The 19348-nt window shown below is 37.0% G+C and overlaps 1 protein-coding gene across 4 annotated transcripts in view; it reads left to right on the top strand.

The window, feature by feature from the left end:
- LOC127965555 (sodium leak channel NALCN-like) overlaps positions 1-19348 on the top strand; it is an 86418-nt gene that overhangs the window by 35688 nt on the left and 31382 nt on the right. For all 4 annotated transcript variants that reach the window (XM_052566383.1, XM_052566382.1, XM_052566381.1 and 1 more), the window contains 5 exons: positions 4543-4674; positions 9362-9529; positions 11362-11553; positions 12658-12795; positions 15294-15368. In XM_052566383.1, the coding sequence (XP_052422343.1) occupies positions 4543-4674; positions 9362-9529; positions 11362-11553; positions 12658-12795; positions 15294-15368 (705 nt within the window). The remainder of the gene's footprint in view (positions 1-4542; positions 4675-9361; positions 9530-11361; positions 11554-12657; positions 12796-15293; positions 15369-19348) is intronic.

Here is a 19348-nt window from a genome sequence, read left to right as displayed (position 1 = left end):
GTTCACAATACTTGCACTCGCCCATTTCTAAAGCCAGAACCACGCTCTTCCCCCAAACAAACAGAACACTAATCATGAGTATCCAGCTCATATATAGGACGAGAGCATGGAGGAACACAACACTTACCGTTTCGTTGACTCATCCAACAAAGATCTGTAGCTGATGAAAATAATCTTCTTGACGCACACATGCACAGAATGATCTGAAGACAAAAAACCTGGTTGATGCACCTGTGGCATCGACTGAAGCTTTCGAAAGGGAACAGACCACGGAGAAGTCTTCTTTGACCTGTTTTGTAAGTATGAACTCTTATGAGATAGGACAGATTTGACTTACGTTACCTAACCTGAGAATAAATCAAATAAAGGTAGACGTATAGGAAATTTAGCACCATAAAACAAGAAATAATTTAAAACATCCCACTGACCTCTCACAGTCAAAGAAGACTGCAAAGAGGAGAGTTTTTTGAGTAAATGCTTTAATTTAATTTAAAATTTTTGACAACTGTAGAGCAAAGTTATTTTGTAGACTTGTGTAGGTCTTCAACTTGACTACTTGTTTAAAAAAACCTATGCATTGTGCATAGTGTTCACTTGGCTTTTTAGATTACTTTACTTAACTCCAACCAGAGCCCTAGCAGGGTTAAGGATGGTTTAATAGCCAATTACAAAAACCGTTACCTTCCATTTACAACATACACAAGTCTATATCTCTCTGGGCAGATGGACAGCCTCTGGACACAAAGAAGAAGAGAAAATCTGTTCTCAGATAATCTCTTCTTGTATGCCCTTTTTGCTATTGTCTTTCCAAAGGCAAGCTTTATTTTGAAGGTTGTATGTGATGTAGGGCCGCATTGTTCCACATGTGGCTCAGTCTGGCTGTCAAACCCGGAGGGAGAATGTCTCTTTTTATGTCTCTGCCTATGAACCCTGCCACAAAATCTCTCTGTCTTTCACCTCTCTACTTAATAAACCAATTTCTATTTACTTGCTTCTTGCTGTCTTTTGCTTTCAGCATTTGTCTAAGTGACTAATGTTAAAAAGTGGTCTGTAAGGAAGGCAGGATCTCCCCTAAATGCTTTATCTGTATATAAAGTAATAAAATAATGCTCCATTTTACTTCTATTAGATAAATATATCAGTACGGACAGATCAAGCAAAAGGAAGAGCTTGATGCTGTTGCAGACTGGTTTACCTTCTCTCTCTCTTTTAAAGAGGATTTAATCACTTTTTTGTTATTGTTATTGACTGTTTTGGCTGTTCCTAAAGATGTAGGATTCTTTCTGTTGGTCTTCCAAAAGGTCCTTCCTCTGTTCTTGTTTTCTGTCTCCTTTTCCTCAGGTTTTTTTTTGGTCTCTTTTCATTTCCTCTCTCTCTAGCTCGTTTTAAGATTTTCCACCCACCCACAAGCTGTGTTAATATATTTGGACAGTTGAGTGTATATGTTGCATTTTATCTGCATCTTTTTGGTGTGTTTTCTCATTGTTTTATACCACACAAATGCACCCAAGTTGCGAGTGCTTATACAAGTTAGACCGTGCCACCCACTGTGTCATGACACTGAAGTGAACTAGATATTGGCTCTCTATCATTGGTCATGTTTGGTATTTCCTCTGTGTGTACATAGCTGGTGAATTGGAGTTAAAGGTTAAGTGTGTTCATTTTGTGCCACTAGGGGCACCAAGCAGAATTGCTGAAATAGAAATATTGCTTCCAAACAGGTTTCCCAAACACTCCATCCTGTCTGCCAGAACTCACATTACTTTAAAGCATTGCAAAATATGTAAAAGGGTCAGAAGTACCATACATTTGAAGTTTATTGCAGACTATTTAAAGTTATGCAAAAATTTTAATTCTTTCAGAGTGTAATGAGACTATATACATAATTGCATCATGCGCAATGCTTTATGGGAGTGGGTGGTTTTTGTTGAGCTCTGTTCCCCAGATTCCGGTTTCCATGGCAACAATTACTTCTCTGTTTGGTGGCTCTCCATCAGAATTGTGGGTTTTGTATTTTACCTGGAATAACACAATAATAATAGTTATAATAAAAATACTAAACATATTTTTTTAAGTTGGCTTGTAAACATTTTTGTCTTCACAAAAAAAGCTTGAACTTGCCCTAATTTTCTGCATGGAGTAATTTTTTGTAATAGTTTTCCAGTTTTAACTATAGAAAGAACCGTGGGTTTAAAACAGGTATGGACCCGTCTGATAATAAAAAATGTCACTTGCTTTAAAGGGGGGGGGGGGGGGGGTGAAATGCTATTTCATGCATACTGAGTTTTTTACACTGTTAAAGAGTTGGATTCCTATTCTAAACATGGACAAAGTTTCAAAAATTAAGTTGTACGTTTGAAGGAGTATTTCTGTTCCAAAAATACTCCTTCCGGTTTGTCGCAAGTTTCGGAAAGTTTTTTTTTAGTATGGCTCTGTGTGACGTTAGATGGAGCGGAATTTCCTTATATGGGTCCTAAGGGCACGTCTGCCAGAAGAGCGCGTGCTCCCGTATAGCAGAGCACTGAGAGCACAATAGACATTCACTGATCAGAGTGAGAGCGTCGCGAAATGTCACAAAAGGAGTGTGTTTTTGGTTGCCAGGGCAAGACAACCCTGCACAGATTACCAAAAGAGAAACAGCATTAAGAGACCAGTGGATGGAGTTATTTTTACAGAGCATCAACGGAGTTGTGCAAGTGTTTGTGTTTGTTCCCCTGCATTTCGTAGATGCTTGTCTTACAAACAAGGCCCAGTTTGACGCCAGATTTGCACATCGTTTATTTCGTAAGGATAATGCAGTCCCAACGAAAAAGGGTCACGATCGTGTGTTGGAAGTGCATGCGGTGAGTAAAACTGCTTCAAATATCTCTGTGTTGTTAACTTAGCTATCGGCGCGTAAGCACATCAAGTAAACAACATGCAATGTTGTCATAAAACTGCACTTTCCACATGTACAGCTTAAAAAAAAACAAAACAAAAAAAGACGACAAAGTGGAACTTAGTCATTTTCCAAAACCGCTAAGCAAATATATACAGTTTCAGTACATACCACATAGAGACGTTGTTGCTGATGCTGCTCTTGTTAAATTTCAGCCTCTGGATCTGATTCTGGATCATAAATATACGCTGAATCTGACTGTTAGCCGTGGTTTGTTTTGGTTGGTTTTGTCCTCACGGTGTCACAGTTTCCAAACGCTCTCAACGCAAAAGCCTACTGGCGCTCGTGATTCTTTAGCTCCGCCCACACGTCACGCCTCCAGCCAGTCGTGTTTTTCCGGGAAAAATCGGTACAGACCATCTTTCTCTTATGAATATAATAAAACTAAAGACTTTTTGGAGTTATGAAGGATGCAGTACTACTCTATAGGTACTCAAGATTAACAGGATATTGAGTGAAAACGAGCATTTCACCCCCCCCCCTTTAAATAAATACAGCTCAATGCACATTTCACTCACCTTAATACAAAATACAGTCTATGAAAATTTAATTTGCTTTTATACTTTTATTTACTTTAAGTGATTGGGTAATGTAGGAAAATATAACTGTGTGATGACAATAATAGAAATATACTATTAGTAATACTAGCAAAGCTGTTTCTAATAAAATCATGCTAGGCAGGTATAGCATATACAGTAAATTAATAAACACATTCTCATTTGTCAGTTATTTATTTTCTGTTATTATCACTCCTGTTAGCTTGGTTGTTTGCTACCTTTACGGCTTTAATATGTTGTATTTTGTACTCAGAGACCTATGATACCAGCTCCAGAGACAGCTGTTTATCTAGAATGCTGGCTCCCAGACACATGACCCAAAAGATTATGTCTTATTAGTCAGTGTTTTTTCTTCCATCACTGAAGGAAACTTGGCAGAGTTAGGAGTGAAAAAAATGGGATTCTGTAGCCTTTTAATGGCAATAATAAGAAATACCTCAAAATATAAAGTAAAAAAAAGAAAGAAAATAACAATGCTCCGGATGTCACGGTTTGTGGTAGGAACATTTCTTTATAATTGTGCTTGAGTTACCTCTATTTTAATTCATCCAATGTTGCAGCTAACTTTTAGAGGAAAAAATACCTGCCTCAGTCTCAAGTGGAGACAGATTTCATGGGTAGCAGACAGGTGGCTCAGTCTGGGTTTAAATTAAGTTGTCTTTCCTGCCTCATGTTCCTGGGTCTGTAATGGGTCTGAGATGGGTTCATTTGGCCTGCTGAGGGCTCAGGCAGTGAGAGTCCATTTAGTTGGCTCAGTCCTTACTGTGATTAAAGGGTTCCATTATACAAGAGTGGAGAATCAAGTGGAAAATAATGTTCTTCCGGCAGCTACACTCAGTGTGAGGAAGCAGTCAGCCTACTTGTTCATAAGAGAGAATACACATCTAGAGACATTAAAAGCAAGAGGAGATTTAGCTCTAGGAATAGAAGTTATAATAGATATGCACAGTTGACAAAATATTGTCTGCACTGACATGTCTCAAAAGGACTTTGTTAGCATTTCGCTAAACTAACAGCAACACTGTGTCTGATCTTTTCTCTCTGCAGCAACTGATGCGATCTTCAGTTTTCCACATGTTCATTCTCAGTATGGTGGCCGTTGACGTGATTGTAGCTGCTAGCAATTACCACAGGGGTGAGGACCATAAACTCACCAATGACGAGTTCTACCTGGCTGAGGTAAGACCTGTCAAAATCGATTCTTAGAAACTTGATTTTTTACATTTATTTTTTAATATGTGTAGCAATTTCACATGAGCACAATGAGATTTTGTGGAAACACGATGATAGTTACCAGTTGCTAAATATGATATATTACTGATTTAATTTGAGATGAGAAACACATCTGTTGTTAAAGGTATAGTTCACCCAAAAATGAAAATTCTGTCATAAAATACTTGCCCTCATGTTGTTCCAAACCTGTAAGACCTTTGTAAGATCTTCAAAGGGTCGGAAAGCTCTCAGATTAGAATCTGAGATCAAACATATCTTAATTTGTGTTCTGAAGATGAACAAACTTCTTACTGTTTTGGAACGACATGAAGGTGAGTAATTAATAACAGAATTTTCATTTTTGGGTGAGCTATCCCTTTAAGTTCAAATTCAAGTTTATTTTCATTCCGCTATATGTGGGATATAAATGTTGTGCTGCACAAGACCACGGAGCTACATATAGATGGACATATAATCATATAAAACAAATAAATATATAAATCTGTATACAGTGGGTACAGAAAGTATTCAGACCCCCTTAAACTTTTCACTCTTTGTTATATTGCAGCCATTTGCTAAAATAATTTAAGTTCATTTTTTCCTCATTAATTTACACACAGCACCCCATATTGACAGAAAAACACAGAATTTTTGCAGATTTATAAAAAAATAAAAACTGAAATATCACATGGTCCTAAGTATTCAGACCCTTTGCTGTGACACTCATATATTTAACTTAGGTGCTGTCCATTTCTTCTGATCAACCTTGAAATGGTTCTATACCTTCATTTGAGTCCAGCTGTGTTTGATTATACTGATTGGACTTGATTGGGAAAGCCACACGCCTGTCTATGTCAGTCAGAGCAAATGAGAATCATGAGGTCAAAGGAACTGCCTGAAGAGCTCAGAGACAGAATTGTGGCAAGGCACAGATCTGGCCAAGGTTACAAAAAACTTTCGGCTGCACTTAAGGTTCCTATGAGCAAAGTGGCCTCCATAATCCTTAAATGGAAGACATTTGGGATGACCAGAACCCTTCCTAGAGCTGGCCATCCGGCCAAACTGAGCTATCGGTGGGAGAGGTAAAGAAGAACCCAAAGATCATTGTGGCTGAGCTCCAGAGATGCATTCAGGAAATGGGAGAAAGTTGTAGAAAGTAAACCATCACTGCAGCCCTCCACCAGTCAGGGCTTTATGGCAAAGTGGCTCGACGGAAGCCTCTCCTCAGTGCAAGACACATGAAAGCCCCCATGGAGTTTGCTAAAAAAAACACCTGAAGGATTCTCTGGTCTGATGAAACCAAGATAATACTTTTTGGCCTTAAATCTAAGCGGTATGTGTGGAGAAAACCAGGCACTGCTCATCACCTGTCCAATACAGTCCCAACAGTGAAGCAAGGTGGTGGCAGGATCATGCTGTTGGGGTGTTTTTCAGCTGCAGGGACAGAACGACTGGTTGCAATCTAGGGGAAGATTAATGCGGCCAAGTGAAGGGATATCCTGGACGAAAACCTTCTCCAGAGTGCTTAGGACCTCAGACTGGGCCGGAGGTTCATATTCCAACAAGACAATGACCCTAAGCACACAGCTAGAATAATGAAGGAGTGGCTTCACAACAACTCTTTGACTGTTCTTGAATGGCCCAGCCAGAGCCCTGACTTAAACCCAATTGAGCATCTCTGGAGAGACCTTAAAATGGCTGTTCACCAACGTTTACCATCCAACCTGACAGAACTGGAGCGGATCTGAGAGGGGGAATGGCAGAGGATCCCCAAATCCAGGTGTGAAAAACTTGTTGCATCTTTCCCAAAAAGATTTATGGCTGTATTAGATCAAAAGGGTGCTTCTTCTAAATACTGAGCAACAGTGTTGGTCATCTTACTTGAAAAAGTAATTAGTTAGAGTTACAAATTACTTCTCCCAAAATGTAATTGAGTTAGTAACTCAGTTACCACATTGTAAAAGTAATTAGTTACTTAGCAAAGTAACTGTGACATTATTTTTTATGTTCTATAACACTATTACGTCCTATAACACCTTAACATGTTTATAGTAACTGATTGAAGAATAAAAACACTATAAGTATTTTAGAAAATGTTGTATTTATTTGAACTCAATAGATTGCAGCCTGCCATATGATATGCATAGAAATAAAAACATTTAAAAAAATTAATAATGAAAAAAAAATTCAAGTATAAAATTAAGACAAACAAATTTAAACTTGGGTAAAAAGAAACAAAGGGAAAACTGGCCATTAGTGCAAATCTCTGTAACTGTATATTAGGCTTAAAGTTACTGCACAATAAACAGAACACTATCCAACTCTTATGGTGCGTTCACATCAGATGCAAATAGAGTGTCTGGCGCGAGTGATTTCAATGTTAAGTCAATGCAAAGACGCGAATAGACAACCTCTGAAAATTGTCGAAACACATTTTTAAATAAACCATATATTTGAGTTTAAAACAACTACATTATTGCATGAAATACTTTTAAAACTACATTTCATGACACGATAACAGTAATGTTTAGAAAACTATCTGAATAAAAATGGTGGTTGAAAATGCTGCCTGTACTCAGCTGGCAGAAGCCCCCCCCCATGACGCGAATTTGCGTCTGTTTGCGCGAATGAAGCGTATGAACTCAAAATGTTCAAGCGTCCAACTACAGTCACGTCTGGTTTGAACACAGCATTAAATATTCAGTACAGCAACATGTTAGCATGTGTCGATGTGAGGTGGTTCATAAGATTTGAGTTGCTTGAGGCAGACGTGGATAAAGTTTTTTTTCCTGGGCATACCATGCATGTTACAGAAACATTCTCGCCTTTAATTTCCAGTACTTCCAGTTCGAAAACGGCATTATCGCTGATGCCGTCTTGTGTTTAGAAGTTGTCAGATCGTGCAGTGCGACAATGTGGGCAGGGCACCACCCACCCAGCCAATCATCATCAGATTTGCAATGGTGTCAGGCAGCTGATATGTAGCCACTAGCCAAAGCATGACACCTTGTGTTTTATTCAACCAAATTGTAGTAAAGCGACACTTTACATTCTGTGTAAAGATTACGGCGTTGCAACGATGGGAAAAGTAATTAATTAGATAACTCCGTTACTGAAAATTAAACTCTGTTAGTAATGCCATTATACTTAAATGCCGTTACTCCCAACACTGCTGAGCAAAGGGTCTGAATACTGAGGACCATGTGATATTTCAGTTTTTCTTTCTTTAATAAATGTGCAAAAACGTCAACAATTCTGTTTTTCTGTCAATTTGGGGTGCTGTTTGTACATTGAGGAGAAAAATGAACTTAAATGATTTAAAAAAATGGCTGCAATATAACAGAGTGAAAAATTTAAGGGAGTCTGAATACTTTCTGTACCCACTGTAAATGTACATATTTACATATACCCATATAACCAATGCAAACATATAACCTTGATAAAATTACACATATCTATCTGTAGTTAAAATACCATGTAATAAAATGTCATACAGTTTATTTTATTTTATGTTCAATTTTTGGGATAAATTGAACAGATCTATAAATATATATATATATATATATATATATATATATATATATATATATATAGCTGAAAATTATATACAAAAAAATACATTAATTTGCAATTATCATTTTTAATTAAGATTTTATCTGGGACACAGCATATATCTGATGCCTAAAATGGATGCCCCAGATGTTACTAGTCACGCCCTGATCACTTTTCATGCTAGGTGCTACGGGGACTGCATAATTTGAATCCCACTGTGAAAACCTTCACCTCTTTTACAGATATTCAGTGTCAAGATGCTACTTGATAATGAACTTTTCTGGCATGGGTTTTCTGCTTTTTCTTTGTCTTGGCAATGCTTATTAGTTTTAAAAGACACAATTCTGCACTGTTATCCTGAGTTATGAGATGGGCAGAAGAACCCTTATACTGTTATTGCACTCAAACACATCAGCAGATCAGATTTTGCTGAAAGCTCATATATACATATCCTCATCACTTTCTGTCGCCTTAAAAACCCTGAGATTAAATCAACTGAGTGACAGCGTGGGCGCAAACAGCTTGTGGGCAACACTCCATTTTAGCGAGTGCCCGGTTGGTGTGTGTGTGTGTATATGTGTCCTGTTTGCCACGCACTGCCTCTGCAATCAGTATGCAGGCGGCACAGTGGGAACAAAGACAGATAGAGGAGTGTGGCCATCCGCCCACTCCAAGCTGAAAGAGAGAGATAAGGAGGAAGAGGCACCCCACATATTCACAGACCGATCCATCTCATCATTAATCCACGCTGCTCTTTATTTGAATCAGACTAAATGGGGGGAAAACTGGGGAAGTACTACTTTTGTTTAGACACTTTAGACATGCTCATGCCTTAATGCATCTCACTGAGATTGCATTTATTTCCCATTACGTCATTCCTATTTATTGTATCTTATACATGAAAAATCAGAGTTATTATGAATGAAAATGGTTCTTCAGCCCTCTTTGTTTGAATGTGAGTGTATTTACATACGTGTTCCCTTTGCAAAAACCAAAGGCTCTAGAGATACTTAAAAAGCAATTACTAAGAAATGTGCACACAAGGAACAGCTCTCCATTATAATGCTTCTTGCCTCTCATTGTCTCTTTCTGTCATTTTCAGGTTGCCTTCACTGTGCTGTTTGATTTGGAAGCCCTGCTTAAAATCTGGTGTTTGGGCTTCACTGGCTACATTAGTTCCTCTCTACACAAGTTTGAGTCTCTGCTTGTAGTGGGCACCACTCTGCATATCTACCCTGATCTCTACCACTCGCAGTTCACCTACTTCCAGGTTAGAGATTCAAAGATAATCTAGAACTAGGCATCGCTGAAATTTATCGTACAGCTACTCAAGCAAACCTGCAACATGTTCCTGAATTCAACTTAAGGTGTAGGGTTAGAAGCTTGCGATGTAAGACCAATAAAAACATACAACATTTTAGGAACATCTTTGACTTGATTTGCTTTCTTATCTAATTTGTCATCTGCTAACAAGTTACCATGTTTATTTTTAGACAAAGACAAAATACAGATTAGTTTCCAGACATTATTGATTCTGATGGTAACATTTTGACAAATTACGTTATTTTTACTGAGGCCATGACAGATGCAGCCACAGCATTTGTAAAAGGCTCCCTGCATGAGTACAGCACCTGCTAGATTCTGAGATGCTAATCATGCACTAATGCAGGGTAATAACGATATTGGTGGCCATGGCGGAGCTGTTTTCATACATCTCCAGGCAGCTGCAGGGAATGGGAATGGATGAAGCACGCTCACGTTGACAAGCCTCATTAAGGACACAACCTGCGCTCTCCCTCCAGTTTTCTCTCAGCAGGAGGGGCGGAGCTCCAACCGTGAATATTCATATCCTCCCCTCATGTCTGGGCTCATGAGCAGTCACCATGTTAAATTTGATTTGTAAATAGATTTCTATATTTTTCCATCATTAGTGAAATGAGTCATTGTCACAAATTGCTATGTCTGGCTCATATTCTAAAACTTTTTGAACATAATTACTTCTTTGCATTACTAAATGTTCTGTAATTGTTTTTCTAACTTTTATTAACATTTATGTTTACATTTATGTGCTTGAAGATGTTTTTTTATATCAGTGTGAGTTAGGTACATACTGTATCAGCAACACATAGCTGCAAAGTGTGTAACAAGTTGAGGTTATAAGTAGAAATAGACCTTGCAGATTCTGCAAAATGTTCATTCACAAAAAATAATTTAATAAGCAGATTTTAAGACTGTTCAAGCTCTTTACAAGAAAGACCAGTCATGTATTTATTTTTTTACTGTAAAGGTCAAACTAAACCTTTGCTTTCCAGTTTGCCATATTCAATAGGTCTTACATTTATTTTCTGGAGAGCCTAATTAGTACTCGATTTCCATTGGTTCTCAAGCTACAGTATGCAGTAAGAAATCTCTTGTGCATTACACAAAGTGTCCCCAAGTAAAGTTCATTGTCTTCCTAGTTAGAATTTTCATTTATGTATTTGGAAGATGCTTTCAAACTGAAGTTACTTTCAGTGTAATATATAATTAGAATTTAACTGAAATAAAATCAAGAGTTGCAATATTATGACCAATGGTCAGCATCATTAGACAAGCATTTGTAGTTTTAGATCTCTGAAGCAACGAAAGCCAAAACAAAGCACATTTGTCAGTGTGTCTGATGTGAAGAAAGACCTTCTGCTGAGGATTGCTGGATGGTTTTTCTAGATTTAAAAGTAACGACAGCAGGAGTACTCTCAGGTCACGTTCACCTAGAAGCAAATGGATCAATATCTATTCTCTGCTCTTAATCAAAACTCAACCTAGATATATCATTGCTAAAATTTGTTGTCAACTAAAGTAATTTAATAACTGCTTGAGCAACAATGCCATTTGTAGCCAGGTTACTCTGGAAAGAACCTGATAACAGTGTTTGCTGATTAAAAATCAATAAAACAAACACCAATATGCTCCACAGTTATATTCTTCTGGTGATATTTTTCATGGTAGTATTTATGTCAAACTTATGTAAAAAGATGATTCTGTGCATGTATCTGTTGGATTATGCTTTGATAAGTTGGTTTAAATTAAGAAAACTTAAATGTTCTTCCATCTTACCTGCAGGTTTTGCGAGTGGTCCGTCTAATAAAGATTTCTCCGGCATTGGAAGACTTTGTGTATAAGATTTTTGGTCCAGGGAAAAAACTCGGCAGTCTAGTGGTTTTCACTGCCAGTCTGCTCATTGTGATGTCTGCCATCAGTCTGCAGATGTTCTGCTTTGTGGAGGACTTGGATCGTTTCACCACATTTCCACGGGTAAATCTCCCTGTTTCTGGAGACATAGAAAGTAGTTGTATATCAAAAAATCAATTGTTGAAAAAATTTGGTGTTGGAGGAGCAAATAAAGTTCTTGAAATCTGCGAATTACAATTGGAGATTTTTGTATTTTGACCATTTTTATAAGTGATTCAAATAGCTGAGATGTTAAAATACTTACAATCGTAACGTCAGAAAAACACTGGTGAAATATAGAGAAGAACTCAAAAACCAGTGTTGACCAAAATATCTCTAAATCAAATATACTACTTAATTTGTCAGCAGATGTAAGACTCTATTCCACATTTCTTGATACTATGTGCTCATGAGAGGGGTTCTCATTAGTGGTGTCTTTTTATCCTCCGTTATTAGTGGGACTCCACTGATCCCAATGCGTGCTGGGATTTGGAGGGGCTCACATAAACAGATGCCGCTCATATCCAAGGCGGGTGGCACGATAACCATTGAAGATAATGATGTTTACCCAGCTCCCTTGTCAATAGACCTGTTGCAAAATTATCTTCATCTGCAGTCACTCAGAGACAGTGTGACTGTGACCAGGCTCGGGACCAGCTGGGTTTAGACCTTCATTTGACTTCCATGAAAAAAAAAAGGCTATGAAAATGTGGTCTCAAATCTCCGCATGAATCTGAGACCTGGGGCACACTGTTTTTTCTTCTTCCTTATTTTTATTTGCATCCATTTCAGTGAATGTTGTGCTCTATCTTGTCTTATTTTGTCGCAGCAATTTCAGTCAACAATCCTTGTAAATACATGATAATATATTTAGGCAAAGCAACAAATGAAAAAATGTTACTCTGCCTTGTTACTTTTCAAATTTCCATTTTGTTTTGATGACTGGAAAGGTCAGGGGTCAGGACAATTAGCACCATCTATCAAATTCATGAAAACATACATCTGTTATGCCTATTAACTATTCAGGTTTTAAGTTTTCACCCATATCCAGATGAGGCACTGGGGGCTGTCAAGCATGTAAAGGGCTTTTGTTGTTTTCTCATAAAAGAATAAAGAATCCAGTCTGATAAAAAATAAAAAGTTACATAAAAAATATGGGCTAATGATTTCTCTTTTTTTTTCCTGCAGGCATTTATGTCCATGTTTCAGATTCTTACACAGGAGGGATGGGTGGATGTCATGGACCAAACTCTGGTGGCAGTGGGACAGATGTGGGCTCCAGTGGTGGCCATATACTTCATTCTCTACCACCTGTTTGCTACACTGGTAAAAATAATTATTTGTGCATTTTCTGTCAGATAAAACAAAAGGATTTTTAAATCGTGCTACAGAGATGACATATTTTTGAAGGCCAACTTGAAAGTTATCCTCACCCAGTCACGCTTTTCCATTGGCTTTTGCAATATTGCACAAAATATGCTCTGTAACCAACAAAAGTTTTGAATTCCTACACATTTTGTTCATCATCGTCTTTACAATATAATACAACACACTTTGACACAAATTTTAAAGCCTAAATACAATCGCCAAAAGTTAAAATCTAAATGTAGGCAAACTTCACCACAGTTGCATGACTTCAATGTTACCACTATTAGGCTTCCGACAAAGTTATAATAGTTTGCAAGAGTGTGATTATAAAAACAATGAGTACTAATGATTAGATCCATTTTCCTGTTCAGTGTGATGATTTTTTAAGATCCTCGACAACCAGTAGTCCCTTTTAAACAACTCTAACTTTGGTTAGCAACCGCTTTTTTCTAGACAAGTTAAGTTTTTAAAAACCAAAAGGGGTTATTACTGATGTATTTTATTTTAAAGAATAAAACTGGAAAATATTTTGAGTTTGTGTTAACCACAGACCTTAATTCAGGTTTTAAACTAAAAACCCATTCAAAAAACACACTGACTTCAGCACAATGGAACCGGAAGTGCTAAACACTAATTTGTTTCTGGGTTTTAATATACAAAAATATGTCATATAGTATTTTGGTGATGCTATCCAATCATATAAATGTGTGGTTAACCAGTGGATTTTCAGTGTTTCAAAATTGAATCCTGGAAACTAAACTGGCAGTGTGTGATGAGACTTGTCTGAAGCATGATCTACATCATCACCTTCATTTTCATTGTGGTATCCAATAAAGGACGCCCGTTCAATGTGTTGCACATGCTCTATGTGTTCCCAATTTCAGGCACACAGCAACAAAGCAAAGCAAATACATCTAAAATTAAGCTTGCATTCATGCTGCTGAGAGCAAACCAGACTGTTAGAAAATGAATCATACTTCATCCTCCCTTTCCTCTCTTGATCTAGCCATCAAGAGAAAATATTCAGTGATCCTGTAGCAGGTTGGATGTTAGTGAGAGCAGTATTCCAACCTCTAATGGATAGTTTTCTGTGGTTTGAAGAGATGCAGCATTCTAGCTGATGTCTAAGATACTTCGTTTTGTGTGCAGGACTTTCTGTAGTACAGCAGTTGACTACTGCCTGCTATGTTTTCTTCAGACAGTAATTATAAAGACTTTAAGGAGTAAATCTGAGATTGTTTTGTGAGTATCTGACTGCTTGTAGCCTGAAAACTTGTGTTGTGTATAAAGTGGACATGGATACATTTCTGTGCTGTCTCCCACCCATGAACAGAAACAACACTTGCTTAGAAAATATAGCAGTAAATAGCCTCTGGAAACATCCTAACACACATGCATTTTATAGTCATCACACCTGACATCAAACACTTCCTTCACTTGTAGTTGTATCTTTAAAAAATGCACCTTTAGGGCATTTCACAGACACATCACGGCCCCTGTCACTCCCTGTTACAGATATTACAAGCAAACATTTGACCATTGGTGTCTTCTTGTTGTATTACCAACCATTGCCATAAAATCTGCATTTAATATTTTAAATTTAATATTTGCACATGAGATCTTAGCTATAGATTTATGTTAACCATTTCTTGGCAATGTCCTCAGTTGAGAACAGAAAGTACTCTGGATCTAATTGCACTGTGGTGGTCGTAATGATTTTTTTTCTTTTGTTTGACTTTTGACAAGTTTGAGTGAGTGAAGAGCAGCCGTTTAAATTTGACATTTGAATGAGAGTGCACACTAATGACAGAGCAGACCGAGCATGTAATCAAGACACGGCTGAATCATTTATTAATTTCCTGTCACAGAAAAAAAAAAAGAAAGAAAATATGATGAAGAGAAAAGACAATGCCTAATGCATTTTAGGACAGCTTTAGACACCTCACACATAAGGAAAAGTGTCATTAAATATCAAAGCACTGATGACATCTAAGGCACAGTCAGCTGTGATTGATTTACTACATTTTTGTTGTTGTTTCTGTCCTGCATCTAATCTAATCTTTTGTTTGCTGTGTTTATTGTGTAACATTTTTGTTTTCCTTTGACATGTGGTTCCATGTCCAATAGCATATTATTTTTCAAATGGAATTTTAATTGTTGGATCATAACTACATCTTGGACAGAACTCATGTTTGCATGACAGATTATCTGTCAACATCACCCCATGAGCACAATACACCTACTGACGATGTATGGCAAAGAATATTGAGGCCACATTACAGTGTTTGTCTTAAAACTGCTGTTGATATTCAGTTACTATATGTGACTAATGAAAGAATTGTCTTAAATATCTTCGAATGGCTTATTTGTTTTTCCTAAACATTGCCCTAAATGCATATAAGGATGTACTGGCAAATTGCAACGAAAGCTAAATTCAGTATGTTCTTGTCTTTTAGATCCTCCTGAGTCTTTTTGTGGCTGTCATTTTGGACAATCTTGAGTTGGATGAAGACTTGAAGAAGTTAAAACAGGTAAGATTGTGATAATTGTTCTACTTATTTTATACACCAGTTTGAAACTTTGTGGTCGGTAAGATCTTTGAAATATTTTTGAAAGATGCTCACCTAGGATGCGTTTATTACAGTTACTTAATACAGTTAAATATAACTAATATACAGTTTTACAAAATAATAGTTTTTTATTTTAATGTATTTTAAAATATAGTTTATTTCTTTAGCATCAAAGTTGAATCATAAGAACTTATTATATCCCTCCATTCACTGTCAGAAAAACCCTAAATAATAAGATCTGATTTAAAAGTAAATTAGGTTATAATACTTTTACAATGTGCTTTCTGAACCGTTGAATCACAATACATCCAAAAACATTCCTCAACTAGCACGATTGTAGCCTTAAACAGTTTAATTTTATCTTCCCTGCATTTGAGGAAAAACGGGGGGGGGGGGGGGGGGCGTGTTAATTAATACAGTTCTCCATCTTGTTCTCTGTCTATTTTTACCTTTTTATGAGGCCGTGATGCACAGGTAACGATGACTCATAGGATAATTAGTGTGAGAAGGCGTGAACCATTCGACAAGTGCTCTATGAAAAAACAAGGCACCTTCTTCATAGGATGCAAATGAACTTCTGCTGTGGCCAAATATCATAGGAAATGGCTTTTGAAAGCAATTAGAGGTCGGATGTCTCTGTGGATAACAGCATGTCACCTCTCTCCTCCAGCACATCGGCAACATATTTCAGCAATTGTTTAAATTGTTGAGAGAGAGAAAGTGAGACAGAAACCAGCAACTCATCACAATTTTCATGATTACTTTTGCGAACTATGTTTTGTCATAACTATAATTTGTCATAACTATAACTACATCATACATAAATAGTAGAAGTAATAGTATAAATTGAAAGGGAAGGCCACTGGTTTCCTGTGATTTCTTTTGTTCTCTGTGCTTTTCTCACTCTGAGTAAATGACATGAGTTGTGTTGGTCCTTCAATCCACCAGGCTGTCAAGCTCCAGGCATCTTCGCATGCCCAGATCAGTTATCCCTCAGACACAGCTGACTGATCCACGGTTCCACCTGTAAAATTGCCTATTTTATAGGTGCTTCAAGCACAGATGGGGGCAATCCAAAAATAGAGCGTTAGATTGTGATTGCTGTCCAAGAATACAGGTGGCTTTTGTAAAGCGCATTTCAATGGCTGACCTTAATTGAAGTAACAACTGGATGTTTTTTTGTGTGTGTGTTTTCCCTCACAGTGGCTTTATGACAGCTCTTCTGGGTTGTTTTTTATTTCCATAGGCTTTTCTGTTGCTGCCTAAGAACCTCTGTTACCTTGTAATAAAGTCATCAGTAACTGTCTCTTAAAATGTTTGGCCACCTGCTAGATAGAAGGATTTCTGAAAATGGAGCATTAATTATGACACTACATTTAACCTTCAGACTCTCAGAGGCTCAGAATTGACAGACAATTTATTTGTATTTTTTTGGCAGGGAATTGTTTGTCTGTTTGATTAGGCTTAGCTTTGTGTGATTTTTAGCACGTCTTCTACATACTGAAAATAGACAGATTCATTCACCATTCATTTCCATTATACCACGAACAATAAACAATTAATTCAAACAATTAACCTAAGGTTATGATGTGTTATCATGTTTTATATTGGATTATTCTTTTCAAAGCCTTATCCCTTTTAATAGCTCAAGCCAAACTTTACACAAGCAATTATTTTTATGACATGCTGAATGTATCTGAATCAGTTGAACAGGATTGAAATGTTAAACTAAAGGAAGAACAGTGACTGTTACACAACATATTCAGAAGCCATTTTTTAATGAAGTATGTATATGAAACAGTATTTTGTGGTGTTTTCCATTAATTCAGTTTATTACTATTAAATAATATTAAATAAAATAAATACTTATTTTTGTTATGTGCAGTATATACATATACAGTGCCATTCAAACAGTCAAACAAGTAATACTTTTGTTCAGTAAGAATGTGTTAATTAGTTCACCAAATCAGCATGTTAGAATGATTTCTGAAGTATCTTTAAGGATAAATGCAAACTCTGAAAATTAAATACTTTCACATATACAGTTTATTTGTGAGAGTTCATGGTATTCCCTACATTATGAGGACCAAATGCCCCCTTAGGAAGTATAATACCCGCATATTTTGACATTGAAGGGACATTTTTTTTTACAGCTATGGGGTCACCATAAAACATAGAAACCCAATGTGTGCGTGTGTGCACATCTGTGTATAAGAAAAACTGTATGCAAAGTCGATGTGAGGTTGACTTTTCAAATGTATAACTAAGTTAGTTTTTTCATGTTTCATCAAGATATTCTATCTTGTTTCATGTTATAAATGTCAGACATGACACATTTCTTGGGACAGTAACAGTATCTTGATTTAATTGACAGTAGAGCCGTGGACAGTTCTAGAGAATTCTAATCTACAGAATGTATGAGCGGAGCAGTTTTAAGGGTGTTATTTTTTTGAATGGTTTATTTAGATTCCACAAATAAACCTGGTGGTTCCATTTCACTCTCACCACAGGATAGGGTAAGTGTTGAAATGAGTCTGGCCCTGATCAATCCTCCCACACTGTGATATTTTTGCCAGAAAAAAGAATTGTCTCATATTTTACCTTTCTACTTTTCCATTTTATATTAGTTTGTAATTGCATTTAGCAAAATTACAAACTTGGCACTTCATGAGCCAAGAGGAGGGACTGATACACTTTTTCTTATCTAGCCATGAAAAGTTTCCTGTGAAGAGTACAACCTTGCACAATCCCTGCCAATCAGACCATATGTAATGTTTATTATCATGTATGTATATAGGCTATTTATTTAATTATTTGGGAGATGTCACACTTGGCAGAGCTACTCAGCACAGAACACCACATTTGTATTGATAGTAACAGCATTTCATTAAAAAAAAAAAAATCTTTAAATAGATAATCAGTATTGTTTGATTGTCCAGTTGTACCTTGAAACACTTTCCCAGTTCCCATCCATGCGCAGCCTGTTGCTGTATTCCTTTTTCATTCTCTCAGAAAATAGAACTATTTTCACAGGGATCCATTCTCATGTCTTCAGTCAGAAAGATCTTGAGGCACTCCATGATGCTTTTTGTTACTGGGGTTTCTTAAGGCTTCATGAGAGTGATTCAAAAGTATATGCTTGCAGTGTTGTTTGTTGTACTCATTTAGTCAGAGCTTTGAATGGGCCATATCTATATTCATTGATATTGACTATGATAACTGATCTTTTTGGCATACGGTAGCTGGCAGCTAAGAATGCAAATGTTCAAACCTGAAGTTTGAGTATCTATTATTAGACAACTGGCTCTGTGAAGATGGAGGAATTAAATGATGACTCATAACTTGTTGGAACATGACAGAGATTTTGGTAGCACTCCAGATGAGGACAGTCAGTTGCTACTTCTATGTACCCTTCAAAGGACAAAGCTAGTCAGTAAAAGTATGCATTTAAAGGGGGGGTGAAATGCTCATTTTCACTCAATCTCCTGTTAACCTTGAGTACCTATAGAGTAGTACTGCATCCTTCATAACTCCAAAAAGTCTTTAGTTTTATTATATTTATAAGAGAAAAATAGTCTGTGCCGGAAAAACACGAGCGTCTGGAGGCGTGGCGTGTGGGCGGAGCTAAAGAATCACGAGCGCGAGTAGGCTTTTGCATTGAGAGCGTCCGGAAGCTGTGACATTACCGTGAGGAAAAAACCATCATCCAAAACAAACCATGGCTAACAGTCAGATTCAGCGTATATTTATGATCCAGAATCAGATCCAGAGGCTGAAATTTAACAAGAGCAGCATCAGCAACAGCGTCTCTATGTGGTATGTACTGAAACTGTATATATTTGCTAAGCGGTTTTGGAAAATGACTAAGTTCCACTTTGTCGTCTTTTTTTTTTATTTATTTTTTTAAGCTGTACATGTGGAAAGTGCAGTTTGATGACAAC

This window comes from Carassius gibelio, chromosome B9 (assembly GCF_023724105.1).
Source record: "Carassius gibelio isolate Cgi1373 ecotype wild population from Czech Republic chromosome B9, carGib1.2-hapl.c, whole genome shotgun sequence".
In the NCBI taxonomy this organism is placed as follows: domain Eukaryota; kingdom Metazoa; phylum Chordata; class Actinopteri; order Cypriniformes; family Cyprinidae; genus Carassius; species Carassius gibelio.
The sequence above is the reverse complement of the archived record's forward strand: the minus strand, read 5'-3'. Positions and strand labels throughout refer to the sequence as shown.